Here is a 14,685-nt window from a genome sequence, read left to right as displayed (position 1 = left end):
TTGATTAAGCGACGCATATTTGAACACAAATGGAAACAGACAAGAACGACAATCACTGTCAAATTCCCCCCCCGCCCTCCAAGTTGACCCTGACCTCCACCATGGTCCACTTCCAGGTTTGCGTGTCCAGGATGTGGACGTCGTTGAACCACTTTTTGTTCTTGGAGCCGCCAAACACGAAGATGCGGTCGGAGTCCGGGTCGTAGACCGCCGTGTGGCCGATCCTGGCCTCGGGAGTCGGACCCTGTGCCAGCGTCTCGGCCGGCACCCAGGACAGGTCCTCTGCGGGAACAAGAACGCGAGCTCAGAGGAAAATGTCTTTTCCAGATCTTGCATAATGTCCGCTTTTAGCCCGAGATATCATACACGTGACAAACCTGTGCAGAGCTTCCACAAGGGATCTTTGCAGAACTGCATCCTGGCTCCTTGACCTCCAATCAAGATGGCCGTCTGGGCATCAATGGGGCATAGCATTTGACCCCAGCGACCCGACGGGCCTGACGGCAGCACTGCTGGAGCATCGTAGGGAAAGTTATTGTGAACTAACCATAAATCAAACTCAGCTCAGATGAATGCTAACAAACAATTCAAAACACTGTTGACGTGCTAAAGAACAGCATTGTTACTCTTTGTTTCCCTGCAAGGACCGGCTAATTTCACAGCAGCTAACCGAGGACTCGTGACCATCTTTCTCAGACAGCCCCCGGTTGCTTATTCGTATTTTTTTCACTTTGATGGTTCCTGCGATATTAAATATAGTGTAGTTGTGACTACTGCTGTATGTGTCTATTTCTTGACACGGTCTCACCTCCTTGACTTTTGGCTGCATTGCCCCTGCCCAAGAAAAGTTTCTGCCGGCCTTTGGCATGCCGTTGGACTTTTCGCGATGGCGTGGTTTGCTCCAAGCTGCTGTTCGGACACATGTTCTCCACCTCCTCCTCAACCACCCTGGCATCCTTGCCCATGTCAAGCTCTTCGGCAGTGGCTCGCTTCCTCTTCTTTTTGCAGTTGAGCTCTTGGGGTGCAAGAGGAGCGGCGGCATGCTGAGAGCAGGAAGAAGAACACACGCCTGATATTGGTGTCGTCATCCAGACAAAAGAGCGAGCCTTGTCATGACACCTGAAGTGTATGTCTACCTTTGGCGTGTGGTCTTTGACGGCCAACATGAGTGCTGATTCAGGCCGACTGTCTTTCGCCTAAGGGAAAAAATTAATAGTTTCAATTCCTACCATTAAGTGGTTGTGTTTTTTTTTTTTTTTTTGGTAAACTTTCCCATCAAAGCCATTTTTTTTACCATATGTCCTCCTTCCAGTGTAACGGTCAGGGTTGCGCCATTCGTCCATGTTTCTTCTTCCCATTGCTCCCAGGACAGACATCTATGGGATTCCCCAAATCATCAAAAATATTGAATCTCGTAGGAAGATTTCTTATTCGACATTTCCGAATGGTAGTAGGACATGATAGAAACATCTACTTTATATTTCTCAAGCGTACCTGTTCCGAGTGCTCAAACACACTCGTTTAGGCGTCTAACCTGTTATAAGGTGTCAGCTTCCCGATGGTGATGGGCGTCCGATGAGCGTCGTAGAGGTCCGCGTTGACGCAAGTCCTCTCACCCCAAGGTCCGCTGCTAAACAGCACCACCTGCTGGACTTTCGGCGGAATGGCAACAGACACCAGTCGGGACCCCTCGTCGCTGCCCCCGGGAAGAAATGTACAGTACAGTATAAACTTTGTAAAAATCGAGGTTTATTTTTAGAGTACTATTGAGGATAACAGAGTAAATGGCCATATCTGAATGAAAGACTACGGCAGGCACGGAAAAACCATTGTGAAATTGAAGCTAATTTAAAACGATATTGCTCTTGAGTTGATGTTTTGCAGTCTTCGACGTACCCGAGGAGCCTTTGAGGTGACGCATCTAGTCCGAATAACGCAAAAACTCCAAATTCCCCCATTTATCCCTCTGCAAAAGTTGAGTTTGTGCGTTTACTGTCGATTGCGTCTCCCGCCACTGATTCGTGTGTACGCAACTGTAGTTCCCACATCTCCAGTGAGTTTCATTGATTCTTTGTTTAGTGTGTCTGCGAGGGCGGTGTCTGTAATACTTTGTAATATCCGCCAAAAGCCTCGAGTTTGTGTGCGGTTAAATCGAGTGCTCCCAAAGGCACAGACGCAGAGGTCTCGGACCAATCAATGGCCTGCATTCTTCCGCGCTGCCTGATGTCACCACCGGTGCGTTCAGGAAAAAGTTGTCACTTCGACGACTTCCTTACGACACAAGTTTATTTTCTGGTTTCTTTCTAAACGGGTAACTGCACCCTGCTTCTGCTTAAATGCACATCATGCGTACTTTTCCAACTGCTCGCGTCGCATTCAAACAGCACAACAAAATGGTAAACATACAAAACAATATACATTCAGGACATGAAGCGTGTCTCTGTTGTCCTGTTCAAGCTGTACATCCACCTGCCTAATACCATGCTGCCATGCAAATCTTTTTGGTGTCAGTCATGTGTGTTTTAAGAAGCTATACAAACAAGTAAACCAAAACGTTCTTTCCCCCCCGGAGAGAACACACAGTGAGGTTTGGCTTTTTGCTGTACACATTTCATTCTGTGATTGCACTGATTTGCAGGTGTTTATTCAAACAGTACCATCTCTAAATAATTCATAACTTTACCTGCAGTGTTCACACCACGATGAACGGCTCGTCTTTCAACACTTCGTTCTTTCCAACGTATTTCTGGTCCGACTGTCATCCTTACGACGGTGAATCTGGAGGACCGTCTGCGGGCCTTGTCGTTCTCCTTGTCACCGACGTGGTTGAATTCGTCGCTGGCCTCCCATCAAACCTCTGGCTCGCCTGGTTCATTCTCCAGAGAAGGTTGTCAAATGTTCTCCTGAATGGATAATGCAGTGGGACAGGATGGCGGAGCGAGAGGAGAAGCGGCAGTAGAACAGGCCTCAATTCAGAACCCAATATTTGTCTTCGGGGGTGGTTTGTTTTCCATGACTTTTCTTTCACACTATGTTGAAGGTCCAAGGCTGACGGTATCCTAACTGCGGACTTGTTCCCGTTCTCCTTGGCCCTCGTCAAAGTTCCCTTCTACGTGATGGTGCCTGTGATATTGGCTAATCACTTGCTCTGGCGGAATGCTTGGATAATGGCCACGACGACATTCTTCTCCTCTTCATTGATCACCCTGAAGCCGCTGCTCATGTGTCTGGTGTGTGTGGAGAGATACTTGGCTGTGGTCCGACCGCTGGACTTTCTACGGTAAAAACGCTTCTTTGCTCATCTGTCATAAACACATTGAAATCAGCGCTTTTCATTATTACGTGACTTAATTTGATGTCTGTTGCCGCCAGGTTCAAGGCCTTTAAGTACAAATGGAGAGCTCTTGTCCTTCTGTTCTGCTTAAACATCTGCCTTGGCGTCTTCGCTGCTTTTTACAACTCCATTGTGGCACTGTGTATGATTTTCCTCCCCGTCCTGGCCGTGGACACCTACTGCTGTGTCGCCGTGCTCAACGCCTTAAGAAAAAGTCCACCGGGAGACAGACAGGAAGTGGGCAACGAGAAGAAGGGTGATGTGGCGGGAAATCGAGAGATGCACGGCAAAAAGAGGAAAGCTGTCATTACCATCCTCCTCGTCCAGGTCACACTCATGGTCAATTACGTGCCCCTCATTGTCACCGCTCCGATACAAGGCCTGGTCCCCGCTCGGGTCTTCAAGTGTCAGTATATGGCCATGGCTTTAGCTGCGGCCCTCGGCTGCGGTTATCTGTATCCGCTCTTCTACCTGTACAATAACATGAGACACCAGAAGAACACAAAGAGCAAAATATGACCATCTCCGCCCGACCATCAATCGGTGTACTTTTTCCATTCGGGTTTGTGTTTAGTTGTTTGAAGATTGCATTGTTTCTGTCTGTGCTGATTTTAGTCCATGTGTGTAAAAGTGCTATTGAAATGTTCTTTGAATGTGTGCTTACTTCAGTGATTCCTGTTCACATGGGCATCACTTAAACATCTGCCTTGGCGTCTTCGCTGCTTTTTACAACTCCATTGTGGCGCTGTGTATGATTTTCCTCCCCGTCCTGGCCGTGGACACCTACTGCTGTGTCGCCGTGCTCAACGCCTTAAGAAAAAGTCCACCGGGAGACAGACAGGAAGTGGGCAACGAGAAGAAGGGTGATGTGGCGGGAAATCGAGAGATGCACGGCAAAAAGAGGAAAGCTTTCATTACCATCCTCCTCGTCCAGGTCACACTCATGGTCAATTACGTGCCCCTCATTGTCACCGCTCCGATACAAGGCCTGGTCCCCGCTCGGGTCTTCAAGTGTCAGTATATGGCCATGGCTTTAGCTGCGGCCCTCGGCTGCGGTTATCTGTATCCGCTCTTCTACCTGTACAATAACATGAGACACCAGAAGAACACAAAGAGCAAAATATGACCATCTCCGCCCGACCATCAATCGGTGTACTTTTTCCATTCGGGTTTGTGTTTAGTTGTTTGAAGATTGCATTGTTTCTGTCTGTGCTGATTTTAGTCCATGTGTGTAAAAGTGCTATTGAAATGTTCTTTGAATGTGTGCTTACTTCAGTGATTCCTGTTCACATGGGCATCACCCCCCCCATTAAGTTTTAATATTTAAAGACTAAAATGCTACATTAAAAAAGTAGTACACACCAGCTCCGATTTTGAACACAAAACAGAGCCAAACCATTTATGACCTCTCGAAAAACACAGCACGTTTGCATGCAAATGCCAGGATATATTTGTAAAAGAAAATGCAAATTGCGTTGTGCGTCTTTGTTTGCATCACAGTATGCAAATTCTGCATAATCTTTGAAATACATCCTTGAAAATAGTGGACATTTATAGATTTTTTTTTTTTGTGAAGTTAGTTGGAGATCTTCCTATCTCATAATGAGTGTATTTTTATTTTAAAAACGAAATGACTATCAAGCTATGTAAAATATTGGAAATGAATTTGTATTCGTTGTAATTTTCTTTCCTTTTAAATTATTGTCTCTCTTTTGGCTCTCTTGTCTGCGATGTTGTTTAAAATAAAATATTGAAAGAAATAATAAAGCAACGTTGCGTGAAAATACGTTTTTCATGCCGACACATTGTTACAATGAGTGTTCCAAATGCTATATTTCTCTACTACTGTACCTGCATTGTCTTTTGGGATTGTTCATGGCGCCGCCGTTAAGTCACGAGAAGATTTCCCGCATGCTCCTGAACGCAGCACTGCAAAGCATTGTGGGATTTCATGCCGGTCCCAAGCTTCTCGAAGGAACTGCAAAGATGATGGTGAGTTCAACGGCCTCCACGACGTTCAATCCGTGTCCATCGCAGAGTTGGGTGGCGTGTCTTAATCCTCCGAAGAACCCGAGATGAAACACCAAGTCGTTCTTGTCTGCCTCGAGCCATTATTTCAGCGGATGACGTCGTAAAACGCCTAAAAAACCGTTAGCATAAAAAGGCTAACAACTGTCCATGGGCGTGAACGATGCTTCCCGCGATGACAATAACACGACAAATCAAACGGATCGGAGTTGAAATGCAAACGGCAGTGTGCCCCTTTTGCCGTGTTACTACAATCTCTTGTCTAGTCCGGGAAATTTGTTAGCGATGTAGTTGTTGCGTTAGCCGCTAGCCTCTTGGTCTGGGAGAAAGCAGGAGTATTAGCACGGAGCATCATAAAAGAGCCTCATCTTTCATTGAAATTTGGATTTAAATCGAGTCACTTTCTAGAAGCCCACAAATAAAAAGATGGTCGTATGTCCTTGCAGTCATACATCGACGACTAAGAGTGAATGCTAAACAGGTTCATTGTGGTCCCCGTTGTGCTTGTCCACAGCCCACACCAGTGATCCTGCTGAAGGAGGGGACAGACACGTCTCAGGGAATCCCTCAGCTCATCAGCAACATCAATGCCTGTCAGGTCTGTAATTATTGCGACTTGTGTCTGTGTGCGCGCGTGCGTGTGGTCTGCTTAAGTAAGCATGCCCATCTGCCTCTCTCAGGTTATATCTGAGGCTGTCAGGACAACCCTGGGGCCCAGAGGGATGGACAAACTCATGGTTGACAGCAGAGGTGAGACGCACGACAAGGGGACTGGCTTTCGCCTAGAGCCCCTGGCGCCGGCATTGAAAGGGAAGCTTTGTGTTTTCCAGGTAAGGCCACCATTTCCAACGACGGGGCCACCATCCTGAAGTTGCTGGATGTGGTCCACCCAGCAGCCAAGACCCTGGTGGACATTGCCCGCTCTCAGGACGCTGAGGTCTGTAAAGCGAGAGGCTTGTAAAAATCCACCACGAACCGTTTTATATTTATGGTTGAATATGATAACTTTCTTTGCGCTCTTTCAATGGCAGCCATTTTCAAAAGCAAGAACCTATCGAGTGCCAGCCGATTTCGAGCATTCGGTTTGATATTTCAAGGCTCCCAGAATAATGTGCTTTATGAGTAAACACAGAAACTGACAAGTGAAATATTAGACTCTTCTTTTGCCACAAAAAAGTCGATCTAATTCAATTTTTTAGTAGTAAGGATTCGAATATGAGTTCTTGCACCCAAATGACATTTTGACCGCCCCCCAAAAAAACAGAAACTAAGCATTTTGTGAAGGATATTTTATGCACAACAGTTTTATGCTAATTATTTTTGTGTTAGCGACTCACATTTTTTTCCCTTTAAAATACCAAGACCATAAAAGAGAATGCGCGTTTGATGGCAAAATGATTGATTGACAAATATTGACCACCAGTCTAACAATTTTACATTTGACAAACTTCACAATCTATTTGGACACTATTTAGTGTAGTAGTAGTAGTCTTTAGTAGTGTGTGCGTGCGTTCATCATGCATGTGCGAACCAAGGAAGTGGCTTTTTCCCCCATTTGAATTCCTGCCCCCATCTGAAAATCTCTTGTCATACCCAAACTCAGGTGGGGGACGGCACCACCTCGGTCACGCTCTTGGCCGCAGAGTTCCTGAAGCAGCTGAAGCCCTACGTGGAGGAGGGGCTCCACCCTCAGACCATCATCCGAGCATTCCGTACAGCGACCAACCTGGCTGTCGCTAAGATCAAGGAGATCGCCGTTCCCGTGAAGAAAGACGACAAACGGTGAGCACTCGAGCGTCCTTGAAACCCCGCTCCAAGGGTTTTTTTTCCTTACCCCTGTGCCGGTCTCCTCAGAGAGCAGCGGCAGTTGTTGGAAAAGTGTGCAGCCACGGCGCTCAACTCCAAGCTGATCGCCGGTCAGAAGGAGTTCTTCTCCAAGATGGTGGTGGACGCCGTCATGTCCCTGGATGAGCTGCTGTCCCTCAAGATGATCGGCATCAAGAAGGTTCAGGGAGGAGGACTGGAGGTCAGTTTCCTTGCCCCTACCCCCCAGCATAGCAAAACCTTTACCTTTGGACACACGCATGTCTTGTTTTCCCCGCCTCAGGATTCCCAGTTGATTTCCGGAGTCGCCTTTAAGAAGACCTTCTCCTACGCCGGCTTCGAGATGCAGCCCAAGTGTTACGAGAATCCAAAGATTGCGCTGCTCAACATTGAGCTGGAGCTGAAAGCCGAGAAGGACAACGCGGAGGTTCGGGTGAAGTCAGTGGAGGTATGCGGACCCCCCGCGGGCAGGGCGCCGGAGTCCCCTTTGGGTTTATTCATCGTCTGCCTCGCGTCTGCAGGACTATCAAGCCATCGTGGACGCGGAGTGGAACATCCTTTACGACAAGTTGGAGAAGATCTACCAGTCGGGAGCTAAAGTGGTTCTGTCCAAGTTGCCCATCGGTGACGTGGCCACCCAGTACTTTGCCGACAGAGACTTGTTCTGTGCTGGGAGGGTCCAGGAGGAAGACTTGAAGAGGACCATGATGGTAGGAACCCAGAACTCCTCTAACGTGGATTGTTACCTTTACAAGTGAAAAGATTTTCTGTGGTGTACTTAGCGTGAGCCCGAAGACAAACTATTATGTTGAGTGGATGGCCAAATATGGAAACACAGGTGAATTGTCACATAACACTACCTTGTGTTATGTGACATCCAGGCCTGCGGGGGCTCTATCCAGACTTCAGTTAGTCATCTGACCGACGACGTCCTGGGCCAGTGTGAGCTCTTCGAGGAGGTCCAGGTAGGAGGAGAAAGGTAAGACTCTTTGTCCTCTCCGTTATTTTTTTTTTTGGTGGCGCCCGCCTATCGCTGACAACTTGGGTCTTGTTGTGTAGGTATAACTTGTTCAAGGGCTGCCCCAAGGCCAAGACGTGCACCATCATCCTGCGAGGCGGAGCCGAGCAATTCACAGAGGAGACGGAGCGCTCGCTGCACGACGCCATCATGATCGTGCGCAGAGCCATCAAGGTAAAGGGGAACTCGAAAACCAATCCCTTGCAGCCGGTGTGAATATTTCCCCCGGCTGACTGGCCCTTCCGCTCTTGTTTTGCAGAACGATTCGGTCGTTGCGGGCGGAGGAGCTGTGGAGATGGAGCTGTCCAAGTACCTGCGGTATTATTCCAGAACCATCCCGGGGAAGCAGCAGCTGCTGATCGGCGCCTACGCCAAGGCCCTGGAGATCATCCCCAGACAGCTGTGTGACAACGCCGGCTTTGACGCCACCAACATTTTGAACAAGCTGCGCGCTAAACACGCTCAGGTACGAAAGCCGTCCACCTCAGGGGACTCGTATATTTACTCGATACATAAATACGTGCGTCAGTGTCATCAAATTCAAACGGATGGCGTAATAGTCAAAAGTGGCCGGCGCAATTAAATACTCCAGGAAAGTCGAGCAAGCTGACAACTTACTTCCTACCACCGCTCAGGGCGGCATGTGGTACGGCGTGGACATCAACAACGAGGACATCGCCGATAACTTCGCCGCCTGCGTGTGGGAGCCGTCGATCGTCCGCATCAACGCGCTGACCGCAGCCTCGGAGGCGGCCTGCCTCATCCTGTCTGTCGACGAGACCATCAAGAACCCGCGCAGCAGCGTCGACGGACCCCCGGGAGGCGGACGAGGCAGAGGCCGCGGAAGACCTCACGCCCACTGAAGACCCTAACCTCCAACTTTTGCATTTGAATTACATTGACGCCAACAGTTACACACACACGGGGAACCGAAGGTGTTGTTTTAACGCAAGTTTCAGCCCATTTTCTTGATTTGAAGACATTTCACTCCCCACCTGTGAGTTTAGGGTTCATTGTGTGTGTGTGACTTACCAAGCACGGCCTTCGTTTTGCAGGTTTGTCACCATCCTCGAGGCCCGCTTCTTCCTCTCGCGTTCTGTAACCGCTCAATCTGTTTTTTTGGTGATGTGACATCGAATGAAAAGCACTGAAAGGATCTGCGCCGTGTGCGTGTATTTATTGAACCATTCTTAGAAACAATAAACGCACCGCTGAAATCAAACTTACCGATGGCTTGCGTGTGTTATTTTTAACACCGGGACACTGCGATCCAAAACGTGGCGCTTATCGCGTAAAATAATATACTTGTCGCGTGCCGGTGATTAATCCTGGAAAGTAAATCCATTTAATCGTGGAAGTCCACGAGTGGCTGCTCGAGACATTATTATTCGAACTACACGGTCCCACCACAATTCCTGCTCATTGCATTCTGAGCTTCTCCCAGCTTGTAGTTCATTGCTGATTGACAGCCATGTTGGACTGTGCTAGGTAGTACGGTGGATTAAAATGAGGTCACGGGATCTTCTCACTCCAGGTAAGAAAAAAAAAAATAAAAATCTGAAAAGTTGTAAAACAATTCAACGCTCTATTTATCCCCCACTCCTCCTGAATGTCATTCTCAGTCTTCTCACGTTTTCGGTCATTTTCCAGAAACATGTCCGATTCATTCTGAAGTCAAGACTTGGAACTCCCTCGCGCCACAGATGTTCATTACTGGAATCTATTTGGATATCTCACTGCTCAATTGGACAGGAAGTCAATGGAAGCTTTGACGGAGCGTTTGGACACGACGTCCACGGCCGTCACTTTGATTTCTGTATCCCCAAACTGCATGGTGGCCCTGATCTCCCTCCTCGCTGGGCCTCCCGCAGCGGGCGGTAGTAACGGCTGCGGCAGTTCCAACGTGACCATTCCGCACTTCCTCACCCCCGGGTCCGAGATGTACGTGACGTCGTCGGTGGCGCTGCAGTAGATGTTGATGACGATCTTCCTTTGGCAGGGGCGCGCGGGCGTGTAGCTCCGCCGCACCACCTCGCCCAGAGCGACCGATTGGTCCACGGACACAAAGCGGTCCAGGATGTCGGTGCACCACTGCCGGTCGTCCTTGATGAGGAGCTTGTCCCGGGGGTGGCGCCCCTCCACGAAGCGGTTCAAGACGCCCACGCCGTACGTCAGCGGGCATCGACGCACTCGCACCTGTGAGGCACCATCCATGCAATGAGCTATTAAAACTTCAAAGTTTGGAAACATCGCTCACCACCGTGCTTGTTTCTGTTAGCCTGTCTATGGCATTTTGCACTGTATGTTAGCACTAAGCTAGCAAGCTTTCAATAATCCATGATTTGCTTGAACGTTTTGGTATCGAACTATCCAACGTTTGAATGTCTTTTGTTTTAGGTGCCATTTTGGTTTTTTTTTGTTGGCGTGTCCTCACCACAGTCGGGTCGAGCCCAAACAGCACCGCCCCCTTCAGGATGGTCAGACCGACGTTGTGCGGGATGATGATGCGGCAAAGGCATCCCAGCGCTTTGTGGATGGCTTTCTGCAGCATGGGCGACTCGGCGAATCCGCCCACCAGGAAGAGGAAACGCACGCCGCGCACCTCGGGTTTCGACATCAGCTCTTCTGCAACGGCGCAGAGAGAAAAAAAAAGATGTGTGAAGAAGTTTCAGTACAGGTTTTGAATGTGGGATTTATCAAACCGATGAAATTTTGTGTTATGTATTTTTACATAAATAAAAAAAAAATACATTACACAACAACAGGTAAATACAATTTCGCAGAATGTCAAGAATGAAGCAATTATTCAATTCAATGGATATTGTGGTGCTTCTGATGTGCGCCCGTTGACCAGCTGGGGGCGGTATAATACAGAAATAGTCGTCGTTCCTCACAGAGGATTAAAAAAACATGCCTCTTAGAGTTGTTCCAAGCTCTTTATGTCTTGCTGTTGTTAAAATCTCCGTTGCTTGAGGATTTATAACACTTCAACACCGATGCTTTTCATTTGTCCGTCGATGGTGTTGTGCATTGTGTGTTTGTATTCACCTCAACTGACTTATTTGCCTTCCGTACGAAAGGCGAATGAACACATTTGCTATGGCTGTCTATTCTCGAAGGCTCAACGAAGGTCTGTCTGTTGCCTTTGCCATCTTTCCCATTGCCTCTGCACACCCCCCCTCACCCCCCAAAAAGAAAGCCAAATATATATCTTTTTTTTCTCTGTAATTTGGGGCAGCTGAATCCAATCATGGCATTGGTTCCTTTGAAGTGGTTTTAGTTTTCAGCGATATTGATGAATGACAAAAATGTGTTGTGAGAGTTGACAAAATGTACTTTGATGGTTACTAAAAGTAGCGCTCATGCTTTGACATCACCTGTTTTTCATGACAAAATAATCCGCATTTACCACTAAAGTGTCATTTCTGAATTTTTTTGCTTGATTTTCACTTGAAACATGATTTGCATATCAAAGGCCCCCTTTCATGATCAAAAAAATGAAAGAATACTGGATGGACATGCTTGAAAAGACAGATAAAGCCTCAAACTTGGGTATTCTTAGCACTTGTCTTCACCCCAAAATATGGACTATCTTAAAAACCAGAGCCGATTCAGAAAAAATAAAAAACGAAACAGATTTAGCGACATCAAAAATACCGTAAAAGCATGTCAACTTTCTTGGCACCGAAATGCGCGTTGACCAGTTTTAGTCTAATGAATGTAATTATTCTCACCGATGTGTTGCACAATATTAGCGATGGTGGGCTGGAAGAGCTCGTTCATGGCTTCCTGGCTTAGTCGCAGCATGCCCTGCGACGACCACTTGACGATGTTCATACTGGAACGCACAAAGAGTTGCAGTCAAGGGAGGAAACATTTTAAAAAGCTCCACGACAAATCCCGCGCGGGTGACGTCTCGATAGTGGACAGGGGAGTGATGCAGGACGCAGGAGTAGCACTGACTTGCTTCTCCTCAGGGCGGCCTCCACGCTCTGCCCCCTGTGTCTTTTGTAGTAGTCGATGAAGGAGAAGGGCAGCGAGATGTTGAGGGCGTTGGCCCCGCCCGGTGCCGCCGTCCGCTTCCTGGCCTCGAACGCGATGGTAAGGTCCACCCAGGCGGCCGGCCGCTTGGTTTTGAAGCTCTGGATGAAGTCGTCCCCGAAGATCTGGCTGAGCATGGACTCGAAGGCCAGGTCCACGCCCACGGCTCCATACGGACCACCTGAGAGGAAGACAGACGGTCGGAGAGGGCCGGAAGAATCCGTGTATTGTCCGTGCTTTCCATTTGGCCGGCATTTTCTGTTCGATTGATCAACAAAATATGGAGTCACGTTTTCATTGCCAATTGGAAAATAAAAAAAAACAAGGACAGACTCGGGGGGGGGGGGGGAACCCTTCAAGTTTGAGCAAATGGCACCTGAGGCCTTGTACAGTTCTTTCAGCGTCCCCTGCGGCCGCTCGATTTGATGGACCGTCAGATCCACCGTTCCTCCTCCGCAGTCTGCTACAATGTACTTGTCACCTGCAGGACATGGTAGCCATCAGTTCAAGTACTGGTTGAAAAATTAAATACATTAAAAAAAAAAAAAAAAAGGATGGGCGAGTACCGATATCAAGTTTCGGTATCGCACCGATACTGATACCAAGGTGCCCTTTTGTGGCCGTTTCACTATCAGGAACAAAATGCCGCACATGGCTGACAGAATGTTTTTTCCAAATGAACTGTCTATAAGCATTTAAATGGCTTATGTTAATGCTTCGGGTTTATTTGTGTGCTGCTATTTATTTGCCGACTCAGTTTGGATGGTACGAATGCAGCAGAGGCAACGTGGCGCTTTTACATTCTCGTGTGAATTGTATTGAGTGCTATAGTCGCCAGTTCCTGACTTTTTGGGTACTTGTATGTACATTTTGTAAAATGATAGAAATATTATGTATCAAAAGTACAAGTGGTATCAATTACAAGGTGTGAGTATCAGTGAGGCCTCAAGAGGTGAGTGCTCGTACTCGTATCAGTCTGAAAAAAGTGCTGTTAACTTTCACCCAAAAGAAAAAAAAGCCCCTTTTTCACCCCCTTAATGTGCCTTTTTGACCGGCACAAACAGCCTTCAGGAATTTTAGATTACTGCGCTCCCTTCGTGCCAGTGTTTATGATATGTCCTGCGATAAAGCTCTGCTTTTGGTTCAGGTATGCCGAATGCAGCAGAAAAGAAAATTGAAAAGCATGTGTGCGTGTGTGGAGAGGAAGGGGAGCTGCTAGGGTTCAACGGGGTGTGCGTGTGGTTCTGAAAGCGGCATTTAATAGCAGAAAAGTGACTCACGTTCCTATTTTACAATCCTTTCACCATTTTGTTCCTCCGAGAGCACCATTTATGCCCGTTTGGGCAGGAGAGGCGGAAATGCTGTCTCGCGACCAGCCGGCGGGAAGGTGAAAGTTCAAATCTTCAATGCAACATGAAAAAGACGAAGATGTAAACCGTACCGGTCTGCAGCTCGGACCACAGCTCTCCGGTTCCGCTCTCCACGATGAAGGTCCTGCTGTGTCGGGATCGCCTCAACTGCTCCCGGGCTGCGACAAACCAAGACAACAAGGCTCGACTTCGGATTGCCATTCGTGTGTGTGTGTGTGTGTGTGTGTGTGTGTGTGTGTTGTCAGTGACTTTAGTCTTTGGAGATCATAAGTGTGTGTGTGTGTGTGTGTGTGTGTGTGTGTGTGTGTGTGTGTGTGTGTGCATGCGTTTGTGATGCAAAACAAAGAAAAACCCAGTGACATGCAGCCCACAAATGTGTAGATAATGCTCCAAATCTGGAAACAATTTACATATGAGTAAAACAATTGTGCATAAATGTGTGTGTGTGTGTGTGTGTGTGTGTCAGCAGTGATTTTAATCCTTGGAGATCATAAGTGTGTGTGTGTGTGTGTGTGTGTGTGTCAGCAGTGATTTCAATCCTTGGAGATCATAAGTGTGTGTGTGTGTGTGTGTGTGTGTGTGCAAATGACACCACTGTTATCATTTGTATTTTTTTTCAAGGTGAATTGAGGTGGCAAAAGAGCTGAAATAACAAAATTGTGATGACGACGATGCCAAGTATGTGAGTGCAGCGTAAACAATGACAACATCATAAAGGGAGCGAGAGTGAAGTGAAGGGAAAGAAATGGAGTCCAAACGACATGGCAGGAGGGGGTGAGATCATAGACTGCCTGCACCTTGTTCCAATTACAATATCCTGTGTTTAGTGTACATCTTTGTGTGTGTGTGTGTGTGTGTGGGGCGATGTTTGGGTGAAATATTCTTACGCTGAAGCACGCGTTGGGCCCCCGCTGCCCCGTTTGAACGCGCGGTGCATATTTTGACCTTCTTGCTCGAAAACAATGCGACTCAAGCACACAAACGCGCGTGTTGCCCCACCTTGCCTAAAGCTGGAGTCAAAAGGCCGCGATCCGTTCACATCCACGCCGTTCGCCATCGGCTGCAGGCTC

At 47.8% G+C, this 14,685-nt stretch overlaps 4 protein-coding genes across 5 annotated transcripts in view; 2 read left to right on the top strand and 2 right to left on the bottom strand.

Moving 5' to 3' along the window:
• krcp (kelch repeat-containing protein) overlaps window positions 1-2,076 on the bottom strand; it is a 3,915-nt gene extending 1,839 nt beyond the window's left edge. The window contains exons 1-7 of the mRNA XM_019863205.1: window positions 1,897-2,076; window positions 1,535-1,696; window positions 1,295-1,376; window positions 1,137-1,196; window positions 809-1,043; window positions 378-512; window positions 62-282 (exon numbers count right to left, since the gene is read on the bottom strand). Of these exons, the coding sequence (XP_019718764.1) occupies window positions 62-282; window positions 378-512; window positions 809-1,043; window positions 1,137-1,196; window positions 1,295-1,376; window positions 1,535-1,696; window positions 1,897-1,958 (957 nt within the window). The 5' untranslated portion in view covers window positions 1,959-2,076. The remainder of the gene's footprint in view (window positions 1-61; window positions 283-377; window positions 513-808; window positions 1,044-1,136; window positions 1,197-1,294; window positions 1,377-1,534; window positions 1,697-1,896) is intronic.
• Window positions 2,077-2,205: 129 nt separating this feature from the next.
• Window positions 2,206-4,024, top strand: LOC109511876 (uncharacterized). The gene is made up of 4 exons (XM_019863225.1): window positions 2,206-2,311; window positions 2,690-2,887; window positions 3,041-3,280; window positions 3,373-4,024. The coding sequence occupies exons 2-4, from the start codon at window positions 2,703-2,705 to the stop codon at window positions 3,851-3,853; spliced, it is 906 nt and encodes a 301-aa protein (XP_019718784.1). The 5' UTR covers window positions 2,206-2,311; window positions 2,690-2,702; the 3' UTR covers window positions 3,854-4,024.
• A 1,200-nt stretch (window positions 4,025-5,224) lies between these two features.
• On the top strand, window positions 5,225-9,423 carry cct7 (chaperonin containing TCP1, subunit 7 (eta)). The gene is made up of 12 exons (XM_019863213.1): window positions 5,225-5,326; window positions 5,877-5,960; window positions 6,043-6,112; window positions 6,193-6,299; window positions 6,966-7,144; window positions 7,217-7,388; window positions 7,470-7,634; window positions 7,708-7,896; window positions 8,068-8,165; window positions 8,246-8,378; window positions 8,464-8,670; window positions 8,840-9,423. The coding sequence occupies exons 1-12, from the start codon at window positions 5,246-5,248 to the stop codon at window positions 9,065-9,067; spliced, it is 1,713 nt and encodes a 570-aa protein (XP_019718772.1). The 5' UTR covers window positions 5,225-5,245; the 3' UTR covers window positions 9,068-9,423.
• On the bottom strand, window positions 9,363-14,679 carry LOC109511872 (heat shock 70 kDa protein 12B). 2 transcript variants are annotated; one of them, XM_019863216.1, is made up of 8 exons: window positions 14,615-14,679; window positions 13,687-13,773; window positions 12,622-12,726; window positions 12,168-12,426; window positions 11,939-12,042; window positions 10,639-10,829; window positions 9,910-10,400; window positions 9,363-9,860 (listed from the first exon to the last, which is right to left on the bottom strand). In XM_019863216.1, the coding sequence occupies exons 1-7, from the start codon at window positions 14,670-14,672 to the stop codon at window positions 9,945-9,947; spliced, it is 1,260 nt and encodes a 419-aa protein (XP_019718775.1). In that variant the 5' UTR covers window positions 14,673-14,679; the 3' UTR covers window positions 9,363-9,860; window positions 9,910-9,944. The 2 variants fall into 2 exon arrangements, with proteins under 2 accessions (XP_019718775.1, XP_019718774.1); XM_019863215.1 differs by having other exon boundaries at window positions 9,363-10,400.
• Between the last annotated feature and the right edge of the window lie 6 nt (window positions 14,680-14,685).

This window comes from Hippocampus comes, unplaced genomic scaffold, assembly GCF_001891065.2.
Source record: "Hippocampus comes isolate QL1 unplaced genomic scaffold, H_comes_QL1_v1.1 scaffold18, whole genome shotgun sequence".
In the NCBI taxonomy this organism is placed as follows: Eukaryota; Metazoa; Chordata; class Actinopteri; order Syngnathiformes; family Syngnathidae; genus Hippocampus; species Hippocampus comes.
The sequence above is the reverse complement of the archived record's forward strand: the minus strand, read 5'-3'. Positions and strand labels throughout refer to the sequence as shown.

What these genes read in the sequence shown, in the direction of transcription:
- cct7 (XM_019863213.1), top strand. Translation starts at nt 5,246, where the DNA reads ATGCTCCTGAACGCAGCACTGCAAAGCATTGTGGGATTTCATGCCGGT. An exon ending in ACTCATGGTTGACAGCAGAG is followed by an intron (nt 6,113 to 6,192) that starts GTGAGACGCACG and finishes TGTGTTTTCCAG; the next exon opens with GTAAGGCCACCATTTCCAAC. An exon ending in TTCGGGTGAAGTCAGTGGAG is followed by an intron (nt 7,635 to 7,707) that starts GTATGCGGACCC and finishes TCGCGTCTGCAG; the next exon opens with GACTATCAAGCCATCGTGGA.
- LOC109511872 (XM_019863215.1), bottom strand. Translation starts at nt 14,672, where the DNA reads ATGGCGAACGGCGTGGATGTGAACGGATCGCGGCCTTTTGACTCCAGC. An exon ending in TGACTCCAGCTTTAGGCAAG is followed by an intron (nt 13,774 to 14,614) that starts GTGGGGCAACAC and finishes GGTTTGTCGCAG; the next exon opens with CCCGGGAGCAGTTGAGGCGA. An exon ending in GTGGTCCGAGCTGCAGACCG is followed by an intron (nt 12,727 to 13,686) that starts GTACGGTTTACA and finishes CATGTCCTGCAG; the next exon opens with GTGACAAGTACATTGTAGCA.
- LOC109511876 (XM_019863225.1), top strand. Translation starts at nt 2,703, where the DNA reads ATGAACGGCTCGTCTTTCAACACTTCGTTCTTTCCAACGTATTTCTGG. An exon ending in TGGTTCATTCTCCAGAGAAG is followed by an intron (nt 2,888 to 3,040) that starts GTTGTCAAATGT and finishes ACTATGTTGAAG; the next exon opens with GTCCAAGGCTGACGGTATCC. An exon ending in CGACCGCTGGACTTTCTACG is followed by an intron (nt 3,281 to 3,372) that starts GTAAAAACGCTT and finishes TGTTGCCGCCAG; the next exon opens with GTTCAAGGCCTTTAAGTACA.